The sequence below is a fragment of the Pipra filicauda genome, unplaced genomic scaffold (genome assembly GCF_003945595.2).
Source record: "Pipra filicauda isolate LSUMZ 115617 unplaced genomic scaffold, ASM394559v2 scaffold96_size2947999_pilon, whole genome shotgun sequence".
NCBI lineage: Eukaryota > Metazoa > Chordata > Aves > Passeriformes > Pipridae > Pipra > Pipra filicauda.
Window position 1 is genome coordinate 2,155,062 of NW_024105164.1, and position 23,840 is coordinate 2,178,901.

At 39.4% G+C, this 23,840-nt stretch overlaps 1 protein-coding gene across 3 annotated transcripts; it reads left to right on the forward strand.

The window, feature by feature from the left end:
* Positions 1-2,542: 2,542 nt before the first annotated feature.
* Positions 2,543-23,720, forward strand: HELLS (helicase, lymphoid specific). Of its 3 annotated transcripts, none has more exons than XM_027719540.2 (22): positions 2,549-2,666; positions 2,755-2,873; positions 6,459-6,581; positions 7,863-7,922; positions 8,484-8,520; positions 8,614-8,678; positions 9,164-9,205; positions 9,942-10,166; positions 10,746-10,928; positions 11,187-11,330; positions 11,928-12,124; positions 12,799-12,895; positions 13,833-13,994; positions 14,513-14,655; positions 15,813-15,951; positions 17,359-17,442; positions 17,546-17,665; positions 18,605-18,721; positions 19,556-19,715; positions 21,193-21,289; positions 21,496-21,572; positions 23,195-23,720. In XM_027719540.2, the coding sequence occupies exons 1-22, from the start codon at positions 2,624-2,626 to the stop codon at positions 23,290-23,292; spliced, it is 2,532 nt and encodes an 843-aa protein (XP_027575341.2). In that variant the 5' UTR covers positions 2,549-2,623; the 3' UTR covers positions 23,293-23,720. The 3 variants fall into 3 exon arrangements, with proteins under 3 accessions (XP_039233846.1, XP_027575341.2, XP_027575322.2); XM_027719521.2 differs by having other exon boundaries at positions 2,666-2,672; XM_039377912.1 differs by lacking the exons at positions 21,496-21,572; positions 23,195-23,720 and adding an exon at positions 20,797-20,860 and having other exon boundaries at positions 2,543-2,666; positions 21,193-21,284.
* Positions 23,721-23,840: the final 120 nt, after the last annotated feature.

The following is a 23,840-nucleotide window of genomic DNA, read 5'->3' on the forward strand; positions in this document are numbered from 1 at the left end:
GACTTTCTGTACTGCACTGATAAGTCACTGACTAATGAGGTAAAATTAATTGCTTCTGCATAAAAGCTACGTTATGACTTCTTTGCTTGGGCAGTGAATGGAGATTCGTGCCATGGAGACACATAATTTTTTGGATCCTGCTACACTTACAGAAAGTGCTCCCATCTCTGCCTGCTTAACAGTGAAATAGCCCTATTCCCAATCCCTTAGAATCTACCCCATGAACAATTTACATAAACACTGCCTTATTCCTCTTGTTACCTCAGACTTTTAATATCAAATAGTGATGTCTCAGTCTTTAGAGCCGTTGGAGAGGAGCAGTGAGAAGCAGCACATACGCATTCAACGGTAATAGCTGGATCTGGAGGAGGATGTTTGTTGACAGCACCTTACTCACGTGTGCTAAGCCAGGCTAATTGCCCTTGTCTGCAAGACTGGACACGAATCTTTTGCACACTCCCCTTCTAAGTGTCTGTCTGTCTATGGGATGTTAAAAACAGACAATGGTATGTGCCCAGCAGGTTTCAACCACAACTGACTGATCTGGTAGCATTTACCTGGAATATTTTTTTAAAGACATGTTTTACAAAGCTTTCACTGCATCAAGTTTTGTGGATGTTGGATATAAGAATGTCACCAAAGAGATGGCTAATTAATTACCATTCTGTCATTTATTTCTGATGACTCTTACCAATGAACAGGGAAAATAACATTCTATCCCTAAATTACAACGGGTTGAACACAGAAACACACTGCACACACAAAGGCAGATAAATACTCTCCTGCTAACAGAGCTCCTCTCCTGTTGCAGGGTATAGCAGGGGGTCCATGGGCACATGGACGTGGACACAGCCACAGCAGCTGTGGTGGGATGGACGACAAGGGTCACTGCACAGCAGCACAGTCTCTTCCTGCAAAAATGAATGGCAGTTGTGATGCTGAGCCATCCACAGGGAGCCACAACTCCACTACCCACAGGCAAATCCCTTCCTCCTGAAGAGCTTGCAGACAAAGGTGTTGGGCAGAGCAGGAAATGGCTGAAACAAAGTTGTCTGATTTAAGTGATAATCTGAGGTAAGGTGGAGTAGGTCTGTCTCACAATTCTAAAAATGGTTGTAATGATGTTACCAAATAACACGTATGGATGCAGGAATGAGATGAAACATTTGTATTCTATTACGTATTTTACTGAGAGGCTTATTTTTTTCTTTGGATAAGAGCCATATATTTGTTCCTCACAATTTCTGAGCAGCAAAAATTTTATGGTTTTGTTTTGGGTTTTTTTTAAGTAGTAGAGGTGTTAACGTTCGTATCTCAGACAAAATCTTTGCAAGTGCTCCTTAAGTTCTAGTTACATCTTTGGGATCCCTGTTTCCTGCCTGCAACTGATATTCAGAGCCACTGAAGCCATATTCCAGCTTGGATGCCTTTCTGTTGTCATCTAGGTGACTTTTCGGCTTTAATGGTATAGTTTGGAAAGCACCTTAGGTCTCACAGAATTAAAGGTGCCTTGGAAAAGAAAGGTTTTCTTTGTTTATTCACTGTGATGCCTTGAGAATATTTGCTAGTGAAACAGAAGCTTGAAAAAGCCTGCATTCAATTGCCACAATGCCAATAAAATAACTTTATTGGGGGTTAATAACATTCCTCTCTGCTAACTTTCCCTCAAATGGATGCAGCGCTGTCTCCAGTTAACCTCTCAACTATGCCTTAGAGAGCAGAATCACTTTGCCATAAACCATATTATGACATCCAGAATCGGCCTGTCAGGCTTTGGGAATGAGAAGAATGCCATCCACCTCAGTTATTACCAGATTTGTGTTTCTGTTTCTTCTTCCTTCCCCCTTTCCAGGTCTCTTTTTAGAACCAGGAGCGCTGGTCGCAGTGTGCGTGGAGCAGGATTAAAACAGGGATCCATTTGACAGGCGCGAACAATTACCAGCACAGCACTCGAAGTGATAAGCCCGGTTATTTTGACAGCTTGTGCGTTATTTAGGTGAAGCAAAAGTGTTTGTTTTCTGAACACTGGAAATATTTATTTTAAGGCAGTCCCTGTTTGGGGAAAGAGCGTTTTCCATCGGCTGAGGAAGCGCAGCTTCCACCCGGGTTTCCAGGGTTCCGCTGCCCTCTCGTGGCACAGCCAGCAGTGTCCAAGGAAGTGCCCAGGCCCCTGCACTAACGGAGCCGACAAGGCGGTGCCGTGTCCCGCTGTCCAGGTGACGATGGGCGCCGGACAGGATCACAGCTTGGAAAAGAGCCCTGACATCTTCGAGTCCAGCCTGTGACCGAAGACCACCACGTCAGTTAGACCACGGCACTCAGTGCCACGTCCAGTCTTTCCTCAAGCACCCCCAGGGACGGTGTCTCCCCCACGTCCCCGGGCAGCCCATTCCAGCGGGAGCGGAGCAGCCCGAGCGGAGCAGCCCGAGCACGGCGCCGTGCCCGGCCGTGCCAGGAACCAGCCAGGAGCCAGCAGTGCCCCCGCGCGGGCCCCCGAGGGGGCGGGGCGGCATCGCGAGAGTGGCGCGTCCTCTCGCGGGGCTTGTGCAGCGCGCGGTTTTTGTTCTCGCGAGGCGGGCGCTGAGGCGGCGCGCGCGGGAGCGGCGGTGCCGGAGCGGGGGCGATGCCCGCCAGGAACGGAGAGGCCGGCGGAGGAAGCAGCGAGGGTGAGGGTAAGGGGCGGCCGGGGGGGGCCGAGGGGGGCCGAGAGTGACCGGCCCGGGGTCACCCAGGGTAACCGTGCGCTCGTTGCAGAACCGCTGGGAGCCGAGATGGGGGAGCAGGCAGAGGCGGTGATCACGCCGGCCATGCTGAAGGAAGAGGAGCAGCTGGAGGCAGCGGGGCTGGAGCAGGAGCGGCAGATGCTGGAGAAGGTGAGGGCAGCCCGCGCGGCGGGGCTTGTCAGGGTGCCTGCGGGCCGTGCGGCTCCTTGGGTTTCAAAACAAACACGCGTGAGCGGCTGCCAAAGGCCGGGCGGTGACTGGCGCACAAGCGCCTTTTTCTCATCCCCTGGAGGCTTTCATTTTTATTTTTATTTTTTAAAGGCTAACGGCAAGAAGCTTGCTGCGTTTTGTACGCATTGAAATTTGCAGTGAGAAGACTGCCTCTTTGCTTTTGTTATTCTGAGCCAAAAAATGTAAGGTATCATGCCTTTAAAGTGAGCTGATTTCAGAAAGGGTAGTAAGTTCATATTTTTCTGAATTTCTGTCTGAAACATTAAAGACAATTTTTTTCTCTTCGTGTTTCTGTATGTGTACATAACCATTCTTTCCCTCCTTGTGGTCCTTATTTAGTTAAAAAGACCCCACCAAACAAGTTACTTGAGCGGAGCTCTCCAGAACAGTTGTATAAATTCCATTTATTTTTTCCAGAATTAAGCCCGGTTATGTGTTTCTTTCGGTAGCAGGTATAGTTTATGCAGAACTGCATCGAGGAAGTAGCCTAGCTTACAAAGCCCAGCTGAAAGGATCGGGTTTATGCCAGTCACTCTCTTGGTCTGCACTGCTTCATTTCCCTGCATGCAGCTGTCCAGGAGCTGCTCTTGACTTGGCATTGCTGCCAGGAGAAATGTACGTGTGATCATCCTGGGAGACGGTGTTTGGTTTGCATACCTCGGTTTGCTTGTGTTACAGGAAATACAGACTGCTTCAGGGAAATGGTACATCCCCAGAGCCAGTGGTGTGTGCTTCATTTCTCTCTTGCTGTGAATGTTTTCATATGTTGATGCTAAGCACTGATGGATACTAACCAGTCTGTTCTGGGGAGAGAATATGAAAGCATGATGCTCCCAGACCTGTGCAGATAAAAATTATCAGTATGAGAGTACAAACTTGAAAGAACTATTCTCTTAAATGCTCTTTTGGGGAATTGTGTTCTAAGGGGTCATAGAATGGTTGGGGTTGGAAGGGACCTTAAGGATCTTCTAGTTCAAGGCAGTAGTACTATTACTCAATATACTTTAGAAGTGAAGTGGATATGTTTTTTTCACTGTCTTAAAAATTGAAGCATTATTTTAAGGGCATGAAAAATACCAATCTCTTAAAGCTTGGAACTAATTTTGATTACTCTTTTCCCTACAAAAAGTTGGAATTTATAAGGACATGTTTATAGAATGCAGTATTCTGTGATACTGTAGTTAGAAAATAGTACCGATTCTCCCAGAAGTGTCACGATATTCTTTGTTGCAAACAGTAAATGATGATACAGCCTGTCTGAACTTCAAGTATTCCTTAGTCAGACTAGGAACAAAAAATTTACAGGCAATTCTTTTGGATGAAAGGAGGAGGAAACCCTTGTAGAGCAAATTATCTCATTGCACAGGAAGTATTGAGAAAAGGACTTAGAATTTCTTTCACAACAACCACTCCTGTAGCAATGCTATAATGTGATAGAGTTGTGGTGTTTTTCGAGTTGTCTCCATTTCTTGAGAATCCACAGAACTTACCTCTAGCAAGGGTTATTGCTCCATTATCCTTTGTGCTTCTGTCAGTCTTTCTTTGTGCAATCTGGGGCCAGTCAGACCAAGGGGAATTACTCATGTAGTTAACTCAGGCTTACTGGCATTTTGGGGGCAGCTTCTGTGTTTCTTATGCTTGTCACTTCAGCAAACCCCCCACCAGGTGATTTGTACAGCAGTTCAACAAAAGAGTTCCTAGTCCTTTTTGAGGGCTAATGGCAAAATACCACTGTGCAAATACGTATGAATGTAGAGTGATGAAAAAGAGTGGCAAGTTTTTGACCTTTTCAGTCAAAGGGAAAGAAACCTCCACTTTCATGAGGCTTGAAGGTTTCACTTAAAGTGAGATATCACGAGTTCAGTGCTGTGCATCTTTGAGTTTTCTTTTTTCCCCTTGAAATTTTTGCAGTTGGTCAAGGGAGGAGTCTTTCAGTTTGACCAGTTAATGGAAGAATGCTGTGTTCACTACAATAAAAAATGAGCGATAGCAATTTGCTAAATGAGTAGTTTAGTTTTAATTATATTCTCTCTTGGCATTGCCATCAAGAGTTGATCTTTCTGAGCTCAGGTACTTGTCATCTGAAGGTGAAACCTGGATTGGGGAGAGCAGAAGGAAATAAAAACTGGATGAAGAATCACGAGAATGCAATCTCTTCCCCCAGAGAAATTGTGGAGATAGATCTTTCTCGCATAAAAGAATAAGGTGATAACTACCTGATTAGAATGCCTTGTGGAAAATAAAGATTTGATTTCTGGGGGGAGAAACGTGCTCCACCTTTTCAGTGTCACACAATTTGTCTCATTATTCAGGAAATACCCCATTTACCTGCCTATTGTGTATTAAGTTTCAGAAGATGCCCTTGTCTTTATCTTAGTGTGCCCTTCCCCCAGTTTCTTCTGAAGGTGATGGCACAGATAAGCATCATGTAAAGCTCTGCATCTTGCCTCTCTGAGGTTTCTCTTGGAGATGCTAATTTATACCTTTTTGCTTTCTACGACCAGCTGAAGGAGGCTGTAGACTGATGAGGGAGTCTCTTCTCCCTGGAAACAAGCAGTAAGACAAGAGGTTGAGCCAGGGGAGGTTTAGAGAGGATATTCTGAAAAATTTCTTCACTGAAAGGCTGGTGCAGCATTGGTCCAGTCTGCCTGGGGAAGTGATGATTCCACCATCCCTGGAAGCACGTTCAAAGAGTGCACAGACTTTGCTCTTACAGACATGGTTTAATGATGAACTTGGCAGTGCTAGTTAATGGTTGGACTTAATGGTATTAGGTCTGTTCCAAACTAGATGATTCTATGACTTGTTTGATATTTCAATTTGACAGGCAATGTTAGATGAATCTGTAAAGGTGCATGCTTTTTTACTTTTTGGGGGAGTCTTGACCTGAGTTTTGAAGAGTAATTTGCAAACTTCTAAATTACTAATTCAGCAGAAGTTACTTTGAAAAGTGTGTCTAGATTTTGTAAGCAAAGCGAGCAGAAGTTATTGCTTTCACATTGGGAGTTGTGTTGAGCTCTGTAAACTGAGTGTGATAGTTTCATAGCTATCTGAATATCTTGTTCTTAATGAGAAACTGTAACTTTGTGCAAATGGCACATGGAGGAGTCCCAACTAATACTTGGGAAGCTGTGCTGAAATTTACCAGGTGGGGTTTTTTTCCTTACAAATTTGCAGACTCCAAATAAACTTAAATTTCATTTTGCTCTAAATCTATAAATTGGAGTTAAAGCACCTTTGAGCCCTTGAATTCCATGTGCTGCTACACGGGGTGTTTGTATGGTGCATATGCAAGTGAATGCAGCCCTCAGTTACTTTCATTTTGCAGCACTTCACAGCTGCATGTGAGTCCATACAATCACGAATCCAAGATGTATAATGGCTGTAAGGGAAAAGGGAGTGTGTGTGTGAGACACAATTGTAGTTATCCTGAAGAACCATTTATATTAAAAACATTAACTCTGAAGTATCTATAAATACTTGATGTCTCTTTCTGTTGGGCAGGCTCGCTCTTCTTGGGACAGGGAATCAAGTGAAATGCGCTATAAGAGGCTTCAACATTTGCTTGAAAAAAGCAACATTTATTCCAAATTCTTACTAACCAAAATGGAACAGCAGCAACTAGAGGTAGGTGTATTTTGATCTGCAGTGATGATTTTTAAGGTGCTGCCTGTTGAGGGTTTTTTGCCATCCAGCTGTTTAAAGTAAAATGCTTTTAAGATTTCATTTGTAACATTAAAATCTACTGGACCCTACTGCACAGGAATGAAGTGGTGCTTTACATTGTATTCAGAATTTGTTCTATAAGTTAATAGATGAATCAGACTGGGAAGAGCATGAATTATGATTTTCAAGTCACAGAGTAAAGGTGGAACTGATGCCTTTACAATTCTTCATTTGGCCTGAGTGCTAGGAAAACAAGTATTTGAAATAAGAAATGAAGTTTAAGGGAGCTAGAAGACCTGAAGGGAGGATAGAAGATGCAAAGAATTGGGAAGTAGGAAGTTTAGTAACCTGTTTGTGTTATTTACTGAAAGCTGAGGATGAGGTGTGCCTTCAACATGCTAATGTAGGCCTCCTTCAAACAAGTTTATAAATTACAGTGATCTGAGGCCATGCTGTTCTCAAACAATAGCTTCCATAAAACAGTTTTATGTGTTTTTTTTAATCAATGGGCTGCTGAGTTCATATGTAGCTTTATCTTGACTTTCTCAACTGTACCTTTATGGACAAGCTTATAAGAATTTATGCATTAGAGAGGGGGAGAAACTTAGGAAAAGATTGAGGACAATGTTCTCCAAAAAGGGACATTGACAGACTGCAGGAACTTCCTTTCTAGAGTGAGTGTTTCAGTACTAAGTCTTGCTCCATCTGAAATACCGAGGTCTCTTATCTCTTTCTCCAGGATCCTTTTGCTTTCAGCAAGTAGAAATACTAGATGGAGTGAGAATCTTAAGTTTTTCAAGACATAAAAGCACTTCTTCATTAAAGACATTCTAGGCTACTTACATTGCTGTCTGTTCTGCAATGAACATGAGTGGTAATACGTAGAACTTAAAGGGAAACTGGATACATGGAAAACTAACTGCAATATATGTGAACTTCACGACTTTGCAGTTGGGAATATTTTTATTGGAATCTTCCTAAATTACTGTATTTAAGTGTTTAAAGCATTTACTGACAAGCAATTCAGAGCAGTTGTACTTTCTTGTCCAAATTTTGCTTTATCATTTTAAGCTGTGTCAGAACAGAGACTTTTAGTGACATTGCAAAAACGAAGTCTATAAAGTACATGGAACTCGGTATTAGCAATGTAATCTATACCTGTTATCATTTCTGTAATGGATAGTACTCTTGTGGGTGTTATGAAAAGATAAGAATTGCGTGTGTGGTTTTTATTTTGTTTAGGAACAGAGGAGGAAAGAGAAGTTAGAAAAAAAGAGAGAGATGATGTTAAAATCTGCCAAGGTAAGATTAGGTAGCTATTTTATGCAACTTTTTGACTAAAAGTCTGAGAAATTACAATGCTAGTTTTGATCGAGGTAGCTAAAATAAGTAAGTTTGATTAGCCAGTATTTTACTTGTAGAATCTGTCTAATATACCATATATATTTTAACCATAATAAATCATGGCTGGGCTTCGCAAACGAAGATCTGGGAAGGGCTCTACCCACGTTTGTTGCAAGCACGTACCATAATAAATAAGATTGTTTAAAAGTGCTTAAAAATTGCATACCATGGCAGTCATCTTAAGAGGATGTTTCTGACTAATTAATATTAGAGAAAATGGTTTCAATTTGTTTTCAGCAGTTTTTTTGTTTTAGCAATGATTGCTTATTCAACCAAGTTACTGAATAACTAATAAAGATAAACAGAGCCTTTCTTTTGCTTTATTTTTGAAAACTGTCTAATAGTGGATTGTTTCAAGAAGCTTTCAAAGGCAATGGTTTGAGTCTGATTACATCTTTTTATCTGTGTCATGATAGAGAGTCATAAGATGATGAACCTTTTCCTATGTTTATTTTCTAGGGTCAAAACCCCGCTGATGGCAAAGAGGAGAAATCAGGTGATGCATTAGGTTTTGCCTTTTTTCAATACTGGTGGTTTTGGTTTCTTTAATGTTTGATGCATTATATAAACTCAAATGTTATCTTTATAGGTGCAAAAAAGAAGAGGGGGAGGGAAGATGGAACATATAACATCTCAGAAATTATGTCCAAAGAGGTAGGCCTTAACTATAAATAGCTTGTCTGGATTTTTGTTGCACAACTTTTAATGGGTCAAGCAATTGCTGTGACATCTCTATTTTAGAGCAATCCTTTTTCTTATACATTGCTACCAGAGATCATCAGCCATCTCTAGTCTGTCTGTGAGGTATGACTTTCTTCCAACAAAGGTCCATGTAACAAGCAATGTTTTGACACCTGTAGAATTTGGATGCTCTTTTGTTTTTTCAAGTCTTTAGGGAGGCAAGCTGTGAAGAGTCTACATTGCCAGTTGAATTTTCAGCTACCCTTTGTAATTGAGATGTATTCTCTGGTGTGTGGTCTGGTTTTAGAGGCTGTTGTATGATTAATGGTGTTGCATGGAAAGCTTTTAAAATATGTTCAGATTGCAGAATAAATGAAAAGGTCACATAAAATACAAATTATAGTAGCCTTTAAGGTTGAAAAGCCTATAAGCATGTTTTTTTTCCCCTTTGTTTCCAGGAAATATTATCAGTGGCAAAAAAGAGTAAAGTGGAAAATCAGGTATGTCAGCACATATTATTGCAGTTAAAGTGCATTAAGCCCAAAGGGAGGAAGGGCTTTTTATACTTTATAACATATTTCTAAACTTGCCTGTAAATAAACATCTCTGCTAGTTACTGAAGTCCTGAATTAAAGTTTAAAAAGGTGGTGTGAATGCACTTAAATACTTATTTCAGAAATCAAAGGTGAATTTCTAATTTTATTTTTTAAAAGACTGAATTTGAATGTATTTATACTTTATAGAATGCCTGTAGTTACAAAAATAAAAGAAATAGGAATTTACTAAAAAGTATTTGTACTGGTGTTTAAGACCTTAAGAAATTTTTAAGCATTTAGGTGTGGAGATAGTGGGTGAGGTCTCTCTTGCTTTTGCTGCAGTTCAGAAGCTACATGCTTAATTGAATTGCTTCCCAACATTCTTTAGAACCCACTTCCAGAAGGGAAATAGCTGCATTAAGTGCCGGCTGCTATGAGGAAGGTTTTAAGTTTGCTTACTTTATGGGTGGAAAATTATAAACCAAATAGCTTCAGTAGCTGTCACTGCTCTTCAGTTCTAAAGAAGTAAAGAATCTAAAAAGTCTGCTCTTGAGTTGACAGATGCCCAAAAGAAGCCTTTGTGTCAGGGGCTGACTTACTCCACTGTACATTAAGGGTGGTGTAAATTCAGGAAACGTATCTTAGCTGGGCTTTGATGTGCATTCCACTTGTCATGTGTTCCTTGAACTTCCTTTTATAGGATGAAAGCTCTTCTGACAACCTGCATCCAGAAGACCTGCAGAAAAATGGAGACTCAAATAGTGTCATTAAGGATAGATTGTGTCAAGCTGTACGACACACTGCCAAACAATCTCTTGATCCAGTACGAAAATATAATGGACAACCAGTGCCTTTTCAGCAGCCAAAGATTTTTACTGGTGGTGTAATGAGGTGGTACCAAGTGGAAGGCATGGAGTGGCTAAGGGTATGGAGCAATTGTTGATGAGATTTAACTTCTATGTCTTCCTCTCTGTTCTTTTGTGAGAGGTTGCTCTGTCGCTTGTCAGAATGGGCAGTGTCTGCACAAAGAACTGTGGCTGGAGCAGGTGGCTGTGTTGGCCAGGAGGTGCACCTTTTTCCTGTAGTGAGATAGCTATGCCCACAGAAGCTACTTGATTACATAAAACTGAAACATCAGCACAGTAACTTGGTCTTTTAGAGAGGGAAACTAAGTAAATGTTTTGGAGCTGGGATGAGTAAAACCTGGGATAATATAATGTGAAGTGCCTTTTGATATAACACTAAGTTACATACTTTCCTTTGATACTGTTCTGTGTTCTTGCACCATAGTCAGGCATATGGTGCTGGAATGCATACATCTACATGAGAATATCTGGGGTTTACCAGATACTTGTATTTATTCATAATGGAGGGAATCGTCCTCATTTGTAATATAAAATGGACCTAGTAGAGTTTCCACGGGTAGTACATTCCTAAAGATCTTTGTTTTTTCTGAAGGTGTGTTGATTCTTTTGCACTTACTTTTGTTTTTTTGCATATGCAGATGCTTTGGGAAAATGGTATTAATGGCATTTTAGCTGATGAAATGGGGTTGGGGAAGACGATCCAGTGTATTGCAACAATAGCCCTGATGGTGGAGCGAGGAGTCCCTGGTCCATTCTTAGTATGTGGTCCTTTGTCTACTCTTCCAAATTGGATGTCTGAATTCAAGAGATTTACTCCAGAGGTAAAAGAAATTAAGACTTTTCTTTTTCTTCCTTAGGTTTAAAAGCACAAATTATTTAATTTTTATTCTAATTCTTTGCCTTGAAACTTTCTCTGTATAGAACATTGGTTTAATTGTGGTGTTTATGTGGTTACTACACACTGCCGTGGTTTGCTGTGTATTTACAGCCTTCTTGTAAGAGATCTCATCATTTCTACTGTCTTCTCTTTAGGTTAAAAATGAGCTTAGTTTGCCTGACTTGTAACCTCCTTTTTACAGATTCCACTGATGCTCTATCATGGAGCTCAGCAGGAGCGTCGGAAACTGGTTCGTAAAATCCATGGACGACAAGGATCACTCCAGATCCATCCCGTGGTCATTACTTCGTTTGAAATAGCGATGCGAGACAGAAATGCCCTGCAGGTATCTGAGTGCTCCTGGAAGCCCTAGGACAGTGTTGTGCCTCATCGCTGGCAGCACTGCTTTTGAATACAGTAAAAAAACTCGCATGCTGCCTGTACAGTCAGTGTCATACTGTAGCATGTGCGCTGGCATTTGCTTCTGCTTCCTTGGTAGAGTAGTGCTGGAATTTAATGCTTAAGAAGTTCTTCAAACAGAACATTATCCAAAAAGTAAGCAGATAGTTACAGCCTACCTGCTATTTTCATTACCTTTCTATTGGTGGTAGTTGGGGAGGCTTGGAATAAAAACTATAGTGTATAAATATTGTGGTTAACATCCAAATGGTTCATTCAGCAAGTTGAGTTTCTTGTAGTTTTATTTTAACCACCTAAGCTTACTAAATGCAGTCACCATGAAGCAGATGTATGGCATTAACTGTTTGGACTCAGCTCTAGGAGTGTGGCACAGTGAAATACAGTAAATAGAATCTTTGTAGGAGGCAGTATCAGTCTTACTACTGCTGCTTAATTCATTTGGCCCCTGTTTTGATGGAATAAAAAAGGCTAAAATTTGCTGAAATAAAGCTAAAATTTACTGAAATACCCTTCCTTTTTGTAGCAGTGCTACTGGAAATACCTGATAGTAGATGAAGGTCACAGGATTAAAAATATGAACTGCCGCCTTATCAGAGAATTGAAACGTTTTAATGCAGACAATAAACTCCTGTTGACTGGTACTCCCCTGCAAAACAACTTGGCAGAGCTTTGGTCATTGCTTAACTTCCTGTTGCCAGATGTGTTTGATGATTTGAAAAGGTAGGTTGCAGTCTGATAGTGGGAACTATCTCTGTTTGTTCTGTTTGAGCATTATTGTGACTCTTTAATTATTAAACTTATATCAGCTTGTGAAGAGCTGTTTTATGGTATGGTTGTAATTTGGTGTGATTTGTTGAAATGTGCCTTGCTTCACACTTAGTTGTTTCAGAAAGGAAGGAATTAATTGTCATCTCCATGATAGTGGAAGCTCAACTCTGAGCAAAGACTTGAGCATTTGTGGTGAGAGAGGTTTGTCTTACCGTAAGTGCCTGGTGCTGCTTTGAGATTCTCCTGAGGTGCTGGAGAAAGCTGTGTGAGGCTGGCAGACACAGGACCCACAGGTCCTTTTCTGCAGTGGTAGGGGTCAGGTGGAAGAACCACTGCCAAGACAGTCTTTAGACTAATTTTGGAAAAAGTTACAGACTAGATTGAATATAATAGATCACAGTGAATATTTCAACTTAATGTAAGTATTTTTACAAATCACTTACAACCTCAAGCATCTGAATTGACAGGTGTATTTCAGAAATTCCTCCTGTACACCTTCTATTCATGATGGATATTAGGGCTTTATTTTTCTTAAATCACAGGATAAGAGAAGAATAGTATACTTAAATAATGAAGAATAATAGCTGCGAAGGTACCAATTTTTTTCCCTTCTTTTGTTTTTATAGCTTTGAATCCTGGTTTGATATTACCAGCATTACAGAAACTGCTGAAGATATTATTGCTAAAGAAAGGGAGCAAAACATCTTGCATATGCTGCATCAGGTTTTCACTTATCCTTTGTGTTGTATTTTTCACGGTTTATTTTTAGCACTAACCATTATTATGAAGTGTTTAAAAATCTTGTTTGTGGAGCTGAATTTTGGGTCTGAAGTTTTTGTTGTGGCACTTCTGACTTCCTTAGACTTGTGGGGGTTTTTTCAATTTACAGCACTTAAAAATGCTAAAGAAACAATATAACTCTTTGATAATTACTCATTTTTATTCTGGAATTGAGTTGACTTTAGTCATACTTAATTACAGTTTAGAGGCTTCAGTTTGTCAAAAGATTTAATTGGTGGATGTATTTTGTTGAAAGATAACTTTGATAGAAGTTATGTAACTTTTAGGTGTCAAACAGAATACCTTTTGACAAACTAGTTACATAATGTGCCTGTCTTCAGGCTAACACTCAAAGCTTTTTTTTTTTTAAGAGGGTGTGTGGAAGTAAATGCTTACAGACCTATCATTTTCCCGTCAAAGGCTGACAGTGAGAGATCTAAACTGTGTCTTCTGTATATAATTGTTGATGACTATTTATTTATTTTGGTTAAAGGTTTGAGACTTTTCCAGAATAACTTGATTTAGGAAATATAACAAGCAAAATGAGCTGTTTCATAATAAAATTACTTTCAGTTATTGGAGTTTATATGAAAGGTCTGTAATGTAGTTACTACTACACCCTTACTAAACACTTCAAGATTTTTAAAATGGCAATGGATGTGTTGTTTCAACACGTCATTACCAGCATGTGAGTGAAAGTTTTGGAGTAGGCATCCATATTAAAAAATCAAATATATATGCAAATTAACTCCCTTGCCTTAAATTGGCAAAATAGCATTACATTAGTAGGCCTGTTTGTGTCTTGTCTGTTTTTGTTTTTTTTTTTAAACTAGCCACGTTGAGAGTTTTGAGTAGTTGTAACATCTGCTCACCATTTCAGATTCTGACACCTTTCTTACTGAGAAGACTGAAATCTGATGTTGCTCTGGAGGTTCCTCCTAAACGAGAAGTTGTGGTATATGCACCGCTGGCAAAGAAGCAAGAAATTTTCTATACTGCCATTGTAAACCGCACCATTAGGAAACTGCTTGGAAATAATGAGGTATCTGCTGATACAGATGTTAGAAATGTGCTTGCTATTAGTAGTTTGTAGGTGAAACCACACTGGTATTCATTACTCTTGTAACTAGACCCCCTTTTTGCTTAAATTTTTAGTCTGATCCTTTTGTTATCTATTTTGGCAGTTACTGTGATAGGCCTGTGGGCACAGAACTAAAACAGTATAAGTGTAAATATGTTCTTGATTACTTGTAGCTTGAGGGGGAAAAGAACACAGTTTTCATAAAATTGACAGTTACAGCTTAAAAGGTGTTAATGTGGCTTTTTAAAATCAAACAAACTTTCAAAATCTACAATTAAAAAATTTACAATCTAAAATCTACAGTTTAAAATTTGGGCTGCGTTTTCTACTTAGCCAAACTCAAAGCTTCTGAGTCTAAGTAAGTCTTGCATGATGTACATCACTGAGACCTCTTTTTGGCTTTGAGAATTCTTGGGTCAGCACAGGCCTTCGAGTCTGAAGCAAACTGCTGCTGATGGAAACGTTCTCATTTCCCACAGGAAGAAGTAGTTGAGTTGAGTCCTACAGGCCGACCAAAACGCCGTAGTCGAAAAGTGGTTGATTATTGTGAAGAACATAATGGCTCACCTGATGACTTGGAAAGACTGATCAGCAAAATGCAAGAGGAAGTAGAAAAAGAGAGGTGCCTGCCCCAAAAGAGTCTTTATTATACTGTCTGTTTCCCTCTTAATTTGCTTCTAGAGCTTTGCTTATTGAAATTGATCAAGAAGAATGCGTTTAGTTGTTCACTATCCTTGAAGCTTTATGCTTTGTTTCTTTGATTTTACCTAGTATTCATTGAGCTATGATAACAATGGTTAGGTTGTACCATCACTCACTGACTCATTAGAGTTAACTTAAGGACACTGTTGTGGTTTAACCCCAGACAGCAGCCAAGCTCCACACAACCACTCACTCACTCACTTCTCCACCAGCGGGATCAGGGAGAGAATCGGAAGAGTGAAAGCTGGAAAACTTGTGGTTTGAGATAAAGACCGTTTAACAAGGAAATCAAAAGCTGCTCACACAAGCAAAGCAAAATAAGGAATTAATTCACTGCTTCCCATGAGCAGGCAGATGTTCAGCCATCTTCAGGAGAGCAGGGACCCATCACATGTAACAGTTACTTGGGAAGGCAAATGCCATCACTTCAAGTGTCCCCTACTTCTTCCTTCTGTTAGTGGCTCATAATTGGTTGAAAGTCCCTTGGGTATAAGGAAAACCAGGTTAATCTTTAGGGTTGAAATGCATTCACTTTGCTAGATTTTTACTGTAGTCCAGTGTGGCTTGCAAGAAGAGACAATTAAATATGTTTGTATTAGTTTTATGGTATGTATGGATCTATGTCAGAGACCAGTACTTAAATGTAGAAGAGCTCAGTAGCTGTATTTTGTTGTGAATCCTGCAATGTCTACCTGTGACTGAAATGGGATAGGCAGAGAGCTGATTGTGGAATATCTTATGTGTTGCTCCACAGGAGATCTCTTCATGTGTTCTGGAGAGGGCTTGGTTCTGTTCCATTTTGTGCTGGGTGACTTGCACAAGCTAAATTCTGCAAATTACTACTGACTGCCCTTTTGTATTTTAAAACAGCAATGGCACATTGCTGTGCCTTCATTGCCAAGTGTGGCACTATAAAAAATTTGGTTTGGTAATAGCTTTACTAATTCTGAGGGATTTTGAGGACATTTGATGCAGCATGTGAATCCACTGCTTGATTTTGTTGTGTTTTTTTTTTATTTTAAATATTTGTAGCATAATGACACTTTCAGTACTAATAAGATGATGTATGTTTTCAAGGCCAGTGGTAGAAGTGAGCATTCCCATGGATTCCGAGGTGAACCTTAAACTGCAGAATATTATGATGTTACTGAGGAAGTGTTGTAATCACCCCTATCTCATCGAATATCCGTTGGATCCTGCTACACAACAATTCAAGGTACATATTTTGAAAGCACTAGAGAAAATTTATTTCAGGCATTAAAAAGCAATAGACTGTGAGCTGATGGCAGTAAAAGAATGACCTTTTCAATGTATTTGGCATATGCTTCCCTGTTGAATTCCAGCAGTATATTGAATCATTATTTGAAACTTCCTGCAGCAGCACTTGCAGAGGCCCATTCAGCCTCTGTGCTTATTCAGTCCTTGCACAGTTATGCCGTAGTGTCCTTTACTATGGCAGCGCTCCTCCGCTGGTGGGAAAGTTGCGGAATACAGTTGCTGGGTTCCGTTGACTCCAGGTGCCTCAAGATCTCCTCACAAGAGTTATTTTTTGAAACATGCTCACCCTTGGTGAACTGTTCATGACATAAATTGTACACACTGCAGGAGGTGCAGCGGTAACATCTAAGTGTGAGTTGTTGAAGGACTGAACCAAGTACAACAGAGTCGTCTGCTTAGAGAATACAGTATCCCTTCTCTTCCTCAAAAGGGGAAGAATCCAAGTTATATCACAAAGGCCAGATGGTACTTTAATCTACACAAAACAGTTGGCAATATAGGAAAGTATGAAGTAATTTAAATTGGAAGAATCTTGGAACAACTGGGCATTGTGTGCACGTTCTAAATGTACGTTTGTGGGCATGTGTAGTCATGTTTTCCTATTTACCTGTGATAACAGGTTCAGCTCCACTCAGGAGCAAGCAAGTTTATCAGTGTAAAGTTAGTGTATAAAAAGCAGATACCCCAGTCCGGGGGGGTGAGGGAAAATTAGTTAATGTGTAGAAAATGCAGACTCTTTGACAGTTGACACCACCTGCAGGAGTTAGTACCTGCTCAGCCAAATGCAGGTAGCTGCTGTATGGTTCAAACCTTAGTTTGTTTCTATATCCCTGCTCTTGGCCCATAGCAAGAATTAGATCTGACAAACTCTTGAGCAGAAGAGGGGTTTAAGACCACAGTGTGGAAACTTGTGCTGTGAACTTTTACCTCTTGGCTGATGCATAGTAACTTGCTCAGCGGTGCCTCCGTGTCCAGTAGGTGGAAGCCTTGTGCCTTAGTTACAAGCAGGGAAAGAAACATCAGCGCTCTTCCATGAGGAAAAATTAACAACATCAGGGTTTCTCCTTCTAGAAATGGGATGAAAACTAATTAGTTTTATTTTTTAAATTATTTGGGCATATAAAATGCCCAATTTTGGGTTCAATTTAGTTTTATCATGATTTAACTGATTCAAGGTCGTTTGCTGAAATTAGTGTTGCTTCCAGTCTTAGGCTTTTAGTTAAAAAGGTGGTGCACGTTTGTTTCAGTGAGAGGCTTTCAGACAGCTGTTTTTGATGCTTCTGAGTTGGGGAAGCCTTTGGTATCCTGCCCTCCTAATATATGATCCCCTCTTCCCCGTTCCAAGGTTGATGAAGATCTAGTAAAGAATTCAGGCAAGTTTCTACTCTTGGACCGAATGCTTCCAGAACTGAAGAAGAGAGGACATAAGGTAAAGCTAAAGATTTGTTGCTGAAGGGGGTGGGGGAGGGAGGAGATACACTTGTCTCCTTATGAACAAAAAATTGTATTGAGGAATCTTTCTGGTTTTGTAGGTCTTGTTGTTCTCACAAATGACTATGATGCTTGACATTCTGATGGATTACTGTTATCTGAGAGACTTCAAATTCAGTCGATTGGATGGCTCTATGTCCTACTCGGAGAGAGAAGAAAATGTAAGTAGGTGTACATGCCCTTCAAGAGTGTTAGCAAATTCTGCTTGTCCCTCTGACATTGGAACATGATTTTGTACAGTATTTAGCCTTTAATAGGCAAAACACATCTATGTTGAAAAGTGTCTTTACTTCTGCTTTGATATCTGCAGCACAGAAATACTAAAGCAATTAGGTGTGCTACACACCAGTATCTTGGGGTATGCCTGGACTGGTGGGTGCTCATATACTCTGTTTCCACATTTTTTTTCTGTGCCACTGATGTGGCTGAGGAAAACTGAACCCCTAAACACTGAGGTTGCTACTGTTAAACCTGATTTGTAAAGAGGAAAGGCTAACTAACATGTCAACAAGCTATAATGACTTTTATTAAGCTGGTAGAATTTTGTACTGCAAATTCAGCAAGGCTCTTCTCAGTTCCATGATTTGCTAGTGTCCAGGGGATCCCAGAGGTTATGGGTCTTTTAGAGAGCCTGGGTGTGGGATAATGGTTTCTTTTTCTCTGCTGTGATCAAAGTCCTGAAAATTATATACACTCTCGTTTTTCTACCAGAGTGGCTGAAAGTTACAGTCATGTTGGCATTAGACTCTCATTGTATCCAGAAGTAACTATGTCTTTAGACTTTGCCAGCTTGGACGATGGACACCTTGCTCATCACTGGGTGATAGATCATGTGGAGGTGAATGTAATTTGGACCATACCTCACTGTAGTCATCTCCACTCTATGTGTTAGACATCTCACTGATTGGAAGCATAAGATAAGAAAACACAGTTGTTTCACTTCTTGGTCTTGTCCTGTCCCAGGTGCATGCAGTGTTTTTTAAAGGCTCTGACAGCTTGTGCTGTATTTTATCTTTTTAAATGTAGGTCTCTCAAAATAAAAGATAAGCTATGGTGTGTTGGATCCATCTGCTTTTTTTAATGGATGAATTCTCTTCCAGATGCATCAATTTAACACTGACCCTGAAGTCTTCCTGTTCTTAGTGAGTACAAGAGCTGGAGGCCTGGGCATTAACTTAACAGCGGCAGACACAGTTATCATATATGACAGTGACTGGGTATGTTGACAGATTGTTAAACCTAGTGATATGTGTCATACAATTCTTTCTCTGTTGCTGCTTTTGACAATCATTTACGAACCCCTTATGGCATAGACCATTTCTATAACTTTAAAGAGGTGTTACATGAAGATAATAGTATGTAGTGTGTGCAAACATTTTGTGAGATAATGCAGCCTCATTTGAAAAGTCCTACATTATTGAATACAACATCACAAGTTGGTTTCTAAAACTAGCCTGTTTGCCTCTGAGTTACCAAAAAGCAGGAGGGTTTTTCTGTTGCAGATACATTTCCTTCTTTTGATTTTTAGCTAGCTAGGATTGTACTGTTCCTGTATGTCTGGAGGCTGGGAAGAAGAGAGCTATGGAAGTAAATGACTGAGGACCTCTTCACTTTGTTTTAGTAGACAGTGCTGCTGTTGGCATGACTGTTCAGATTCAGAAGAGCTAAAGCACCTTTAGAAATGCCTGAAAACTTTTAAAATACTTTTCTTACTCTCAAAAAAAATTTCCACAAACCTACAACTAAAACTCTAATCTAAATCTCTCATTAAACACATCAGTATGGTGAAAACTGCAGCACAGGGTGCAGAAGCACCCAAGCTGGTGGGTTCCTCTGCCTGTGCAGCTACAGCAGCAGAGCTTGTCATGGATGAGCTTAAGAGTCAAAAGATTCAAGAGTCAAGTAGAGTTCTATTACACAATGTCTCTCCTGCCTACTGCTTCTGCTCTGACTCTCAGCTCACCATTGAAAATGCTGCTTGTGATATGTCCCTTTAAAAAAGGATAATGGCGTAGCTGAATTGTTTTTAACTTGTTTCTTTGTCTGCTCAGAACCCCCAGTCAGACTTGCAGGCCCAAGACAGGTGTCACAGAATTGGCCAGACAAAGCCAGTAGTTGTTTATCGTCTTGTGACAGCAAATACTATTGACCAGAAGATTGTGGAGAGAGCTGCTGCCAAGAGGAAGCTGGAGAAGCTGATAATCCACAAAAGTTAGTATCTGTCTCTTATGATGTCATGTCAACATGTGTTACTTCTTCAAATCTCAAGCTGTAACAAATTTCAGCGTCCTGTTTGCACCTGTCTGGTATAACCACAACAGACAAGTTCTGTTTGAACAATGAAACAGTGCTGAATAGAACAATAGGCCTTGGTTTCATGGATGGGCAGTGGTGATTCTTGATTATATAGCTGGTCATACTCAAAAGCCTTTAGAATGTGATTGGTTTGAGGTGTCTCAGGGATAAATTTTTCTCATATAGAATCTATATGAATTCTGCTTTGCTTCTGCAGCTTACTCTGACATTTGGACTGTAGTTCTGCATATGTAGCAATTTCAAACATTAAGCTCTCTTGAAAAATTGCAATTCTTGTGACTTGGTGTGGGCTTCTGAACAGTAACTAGTCTTATATTAGGAGGTTAAAAACTTCTCATAGTTCTTATATTCTCATATTAAGGGGAAAAAAAGGCATTTTCATGAGGGCATAAAGGGGCAAAAAGGCCACACCTCTAACTGCCTACTGCATGGTGCAATGCTTGTCAAGCCTAAGCTGTGGTTTGTCTGTGGTTTTGGATTATGTTAGCTAATCTTTGTTAGATGCTTACTTTATCCTAGCATTAGCCTTCTTTGTAATGCCTTTGCCACTGCTGTCCTAGTATGACTGCTGAGACTGCCATCTGACTTTTTATAGGCATGTTATTGACCAATGTAAGTTTTTTTTTGGTTGGTTTGGGTTTTTTAATGATTTGATTATGGTCCAAACTGAAGTTAAAACCAAAGCGGCACAATGAGCACACAAGAGCACATGAGCAAGATGAGTGCAGAATGGGCTGTAATAGTATATTCCTGCCATATACTGAAGTATATAATATTTTATGTGGGTTATTTGGACTGACATCCAGGCTTGCTGTAAATAGGTACTAGCATAGTCTTCAAGAACCCAGCCTGTGTCACAGTATTATCTTGTCATGTCTGTCTGTTTCATTAAACTGAGGGCTGGTCTCTCTGCAAACCACGACCTTTCACATATTTACTGTCTCGAGGTTAATACTGCTTACTTTGTTTCAACCAGCTTACAATACAAAGGGAACAAACCTCAGCATCCACCATCTAACTTTATTTACAATGTTTTTGCTGTAAGTAGAACTGAAGGCTTTTCTTCTCTGTGTGTGCGTGTGTGCATGTTGAATTGGTGTTTCAATCAGTTCTTCTGCATACTATATATATAAATACATACACATCATAGAAAGTGAAAGGCCTGCATGTAAACCTTCATGTCATCTGAGTTTTTCACCAGTTAGACTGTTAGTGTAAGGTGTGTTTATCTGAGGGCTAGAGCAATGAAACATAGCATTAATTCTGATTTGCAAGAGTAATTTGTTCAATACATGCATCCAATATTGATTTAACTATTTACATTATTTGTTCCAGTCTCTGTGTACTTTCTTAAAATTTCTTCTTTCTACAGATCAGTTTAAAGGTGGCAAATCTGGCCTGGCACAGTCAAAGAGCTGCCTGGACCCTCAGGAATTAATAGAATTACTGAAATCCAGAGACTATGAGAGGTATGCAGATTTCATGTTTTCTTGGACCATGAGTTTGTAACTAGTAGCTTTCAAGCAGCTATCAATAGCTCTCTTGTCTTAGGAAGTGGTATGTGGATCTTCTTAGTAGAAAGAATGTCCTAGGGATTCTGCTATGTGGCAAAACTGACTATGCAATACTAACATGCTTTTATCTGTATTAAGAAAGATTATTTCTTCTTCAACAGGGAGGTTAAAGGATCTAAAGAAAAAGTAATAAGTGATAAAGATCTAGAGTTACTTTTGGATAGAAGTGATCTTATTGGTAAGTCTGAGTTTTCATCTGTTTTCTTTATTCAACAGTAAATTCATATTTTGTAAGAGTCTTTATAGTATATAGCATATAGAAAGCTGCCATAGCTTCACTTCCCTACAGCTGTGTTGTTCATGTGGAAAAGGATATTTTATGGTCCTTCGCTGACATTTTCAGTATGGTTTGCTGAAGAAGAAATAACAGAACTTAAAATTACTCCAGAAAACCACATTCAGGCATAGTGTGCCCTGAGCATACTGTGAATGAAGAGCATAGATTAGGAAGTGTTCTGCAAAGCAACTTTCAAGGAAAGTTGCTCTAATTGATCAAAATAGAAATTATTCTTAGTAAAGGTTTATTTCAGCAAACTTGTTTAAAAACCTATTTTGATATGATTGTATTTCAAAATATAGTCTAACATTTTTTTGGGAAATAAATCAAGCTTTTCACCGTGGCTTGTCAGTGGATCAACTATTTAAAAAAAAGCCCAGCCAAACCACAACTTTTTTTTTGAGATTGTCTGCAAATTCTCGTGCTTGATCGGGCCAAAATACTATTAAAAAAGCCTTAACTTTCCTGAGAGAGCAAAAATTCTTGTTCAGTTCATAGATGTAACATGCTTTTGTAAGATTAATAGATTTAGTATGCCTGGTTTCCTTCAGCATCTTTAGCAGAACAATCCCCAATGCACAGATGCAGAAAAAAACCCAGTCATTACAGAATTTAGAAGTAAAAATTATAGCCGTAAATAAGTGTGCTGTGTGTAGTTTGCATAAAATAAATCTGCCTTAGGAAATTTTTGCTATATTTTATATAATTTAGGAAAAAAGTTTAAGACCTTGTTCTATAAAACTGCTTATGTCAGTTAACTGACTGCTAATATAGAAAATTATTCTTGGTGCATGGATAATATGGTCTACCTTTATCTTTACAAGTTCAGACTTCAAAACAATCTAATTTCTCTTTTCAAGTTGAAGAAGGTGCCATTTATTTTGTGTTATTAGTGTGCATCATATTTATCCTGGTTGCTTTTTTATTTCTTGGCTATACTAGCAAAATAACTATAATAAAGTTGTCAAAAAATGTTAATACGAAGATATTAGTCTAGCATTATGTACTGAATATTTACTGACACTAACTGCAGTTAATGCTTTAGAAACTGAAATGCCACCTTCCACCCTGATAAGCCATAATTATTACATTTTATATGAATAAATAGTTTTTTATTAGCTTTAAATTCACTGGAAGGGCATCATAGTGATGGCAAGTGCTAGGAAAACAAGTTGCAGGTCTTTAAATTTTAGAAAAGAATATTACTTATCAGGGCTGTAACTTTTTCTGTTTCTCCTAGTAATTTCACTAAATAGGTTTACTGCATTCTGGATTTTTTTCCTCTGGAAAATGAGACCATTTCAGGCAGCTTTTAGAACTGTTTATTTCCGTTCAGATTTAGCCAGAGATGTTGGAATTTTTTTCTAGAAGTATACAACTGAAAAATATTTTCAAATACAAACTTAGTGGCAAACTGTTGATGAAGGAGCAAAATGATTTAATCAATTTGTTTTCCAAATCCCCAAAAAAATGTGTCTGCTATATCACTTGTTATTGTTGACCTTTGTTTGTTTTAATCTTAGATCAAATGAAGACCTCTGAAAAAATGAAAAAGGAAAAAATGGGTGTCTTCAAAGTCCTGGAAGAGTCATCAGAGTCCAATGGAGAATGTGTATTTTAATGTGCAAATGTGGCCTCTGTGTAGTCTTTCAGATCTTCCAGAGATGTCACTTACACCTGATCCTTGATGCTGACTTCCTTTACAGCCTCGTTCAAATCCCTTGTGTTCTTCCAGTGAACTTTAACATGTTCTAGAGTATAATGCAAGTGATAGTTTGTTGTAGCTTTAGTAGACTCGCACAAAGAAAATGAGCATATTTCACACTTACAGCTAGTTCTTGTGCTCAGTGGTAAAACCTGGCAGATTTGTGTAAAAAAAAAATCTTCCTGTGGAAGTCCTAAAACACCATTTGTTTTGCTTTAAAATATGGAGTCAATTATGGTTGTACTTGGGAGAGAACTTGCGCCTTTGTTCAAGCCATTTGTGTAGCTTCTGTTTTTAACTTCTGCTAATTATTTTGGTTAAATAAATATCTGTTTTGTTCTAAAGGTCTAGGGATTTTGGCTTCTTAAATAAGCAAAGCTTATTTTGTGTCCATTAATTCACACTTTCCTATTCATTTAGCACATTAGCTAATCTCACATTTGAAAAACCAACCAACCCCCCCA

Coding starts and splice junctions, on each gene's coding strand:
- HELLS (XM_027719540.2), top strand. CDS start 2,624: ATGCCCGCCAGGAACGGAGAGGCCGGCGGAGGAAGCAGCGAGG. Junction 7,923..8,483: donor TGATGTTAAAATCTGCCAAG/GTAAGATTAGGT, acceptor TTTATTTTCTAG/GGTCAAAACCCCGCTGATGG. Junction 19,716..21,192: donor GAAGCTGATAATCCACAAAA/GTTAGTATCTGT, acceptor TTCTTTCTACAG/ATCAGTTTAAAGGTGGCAAA.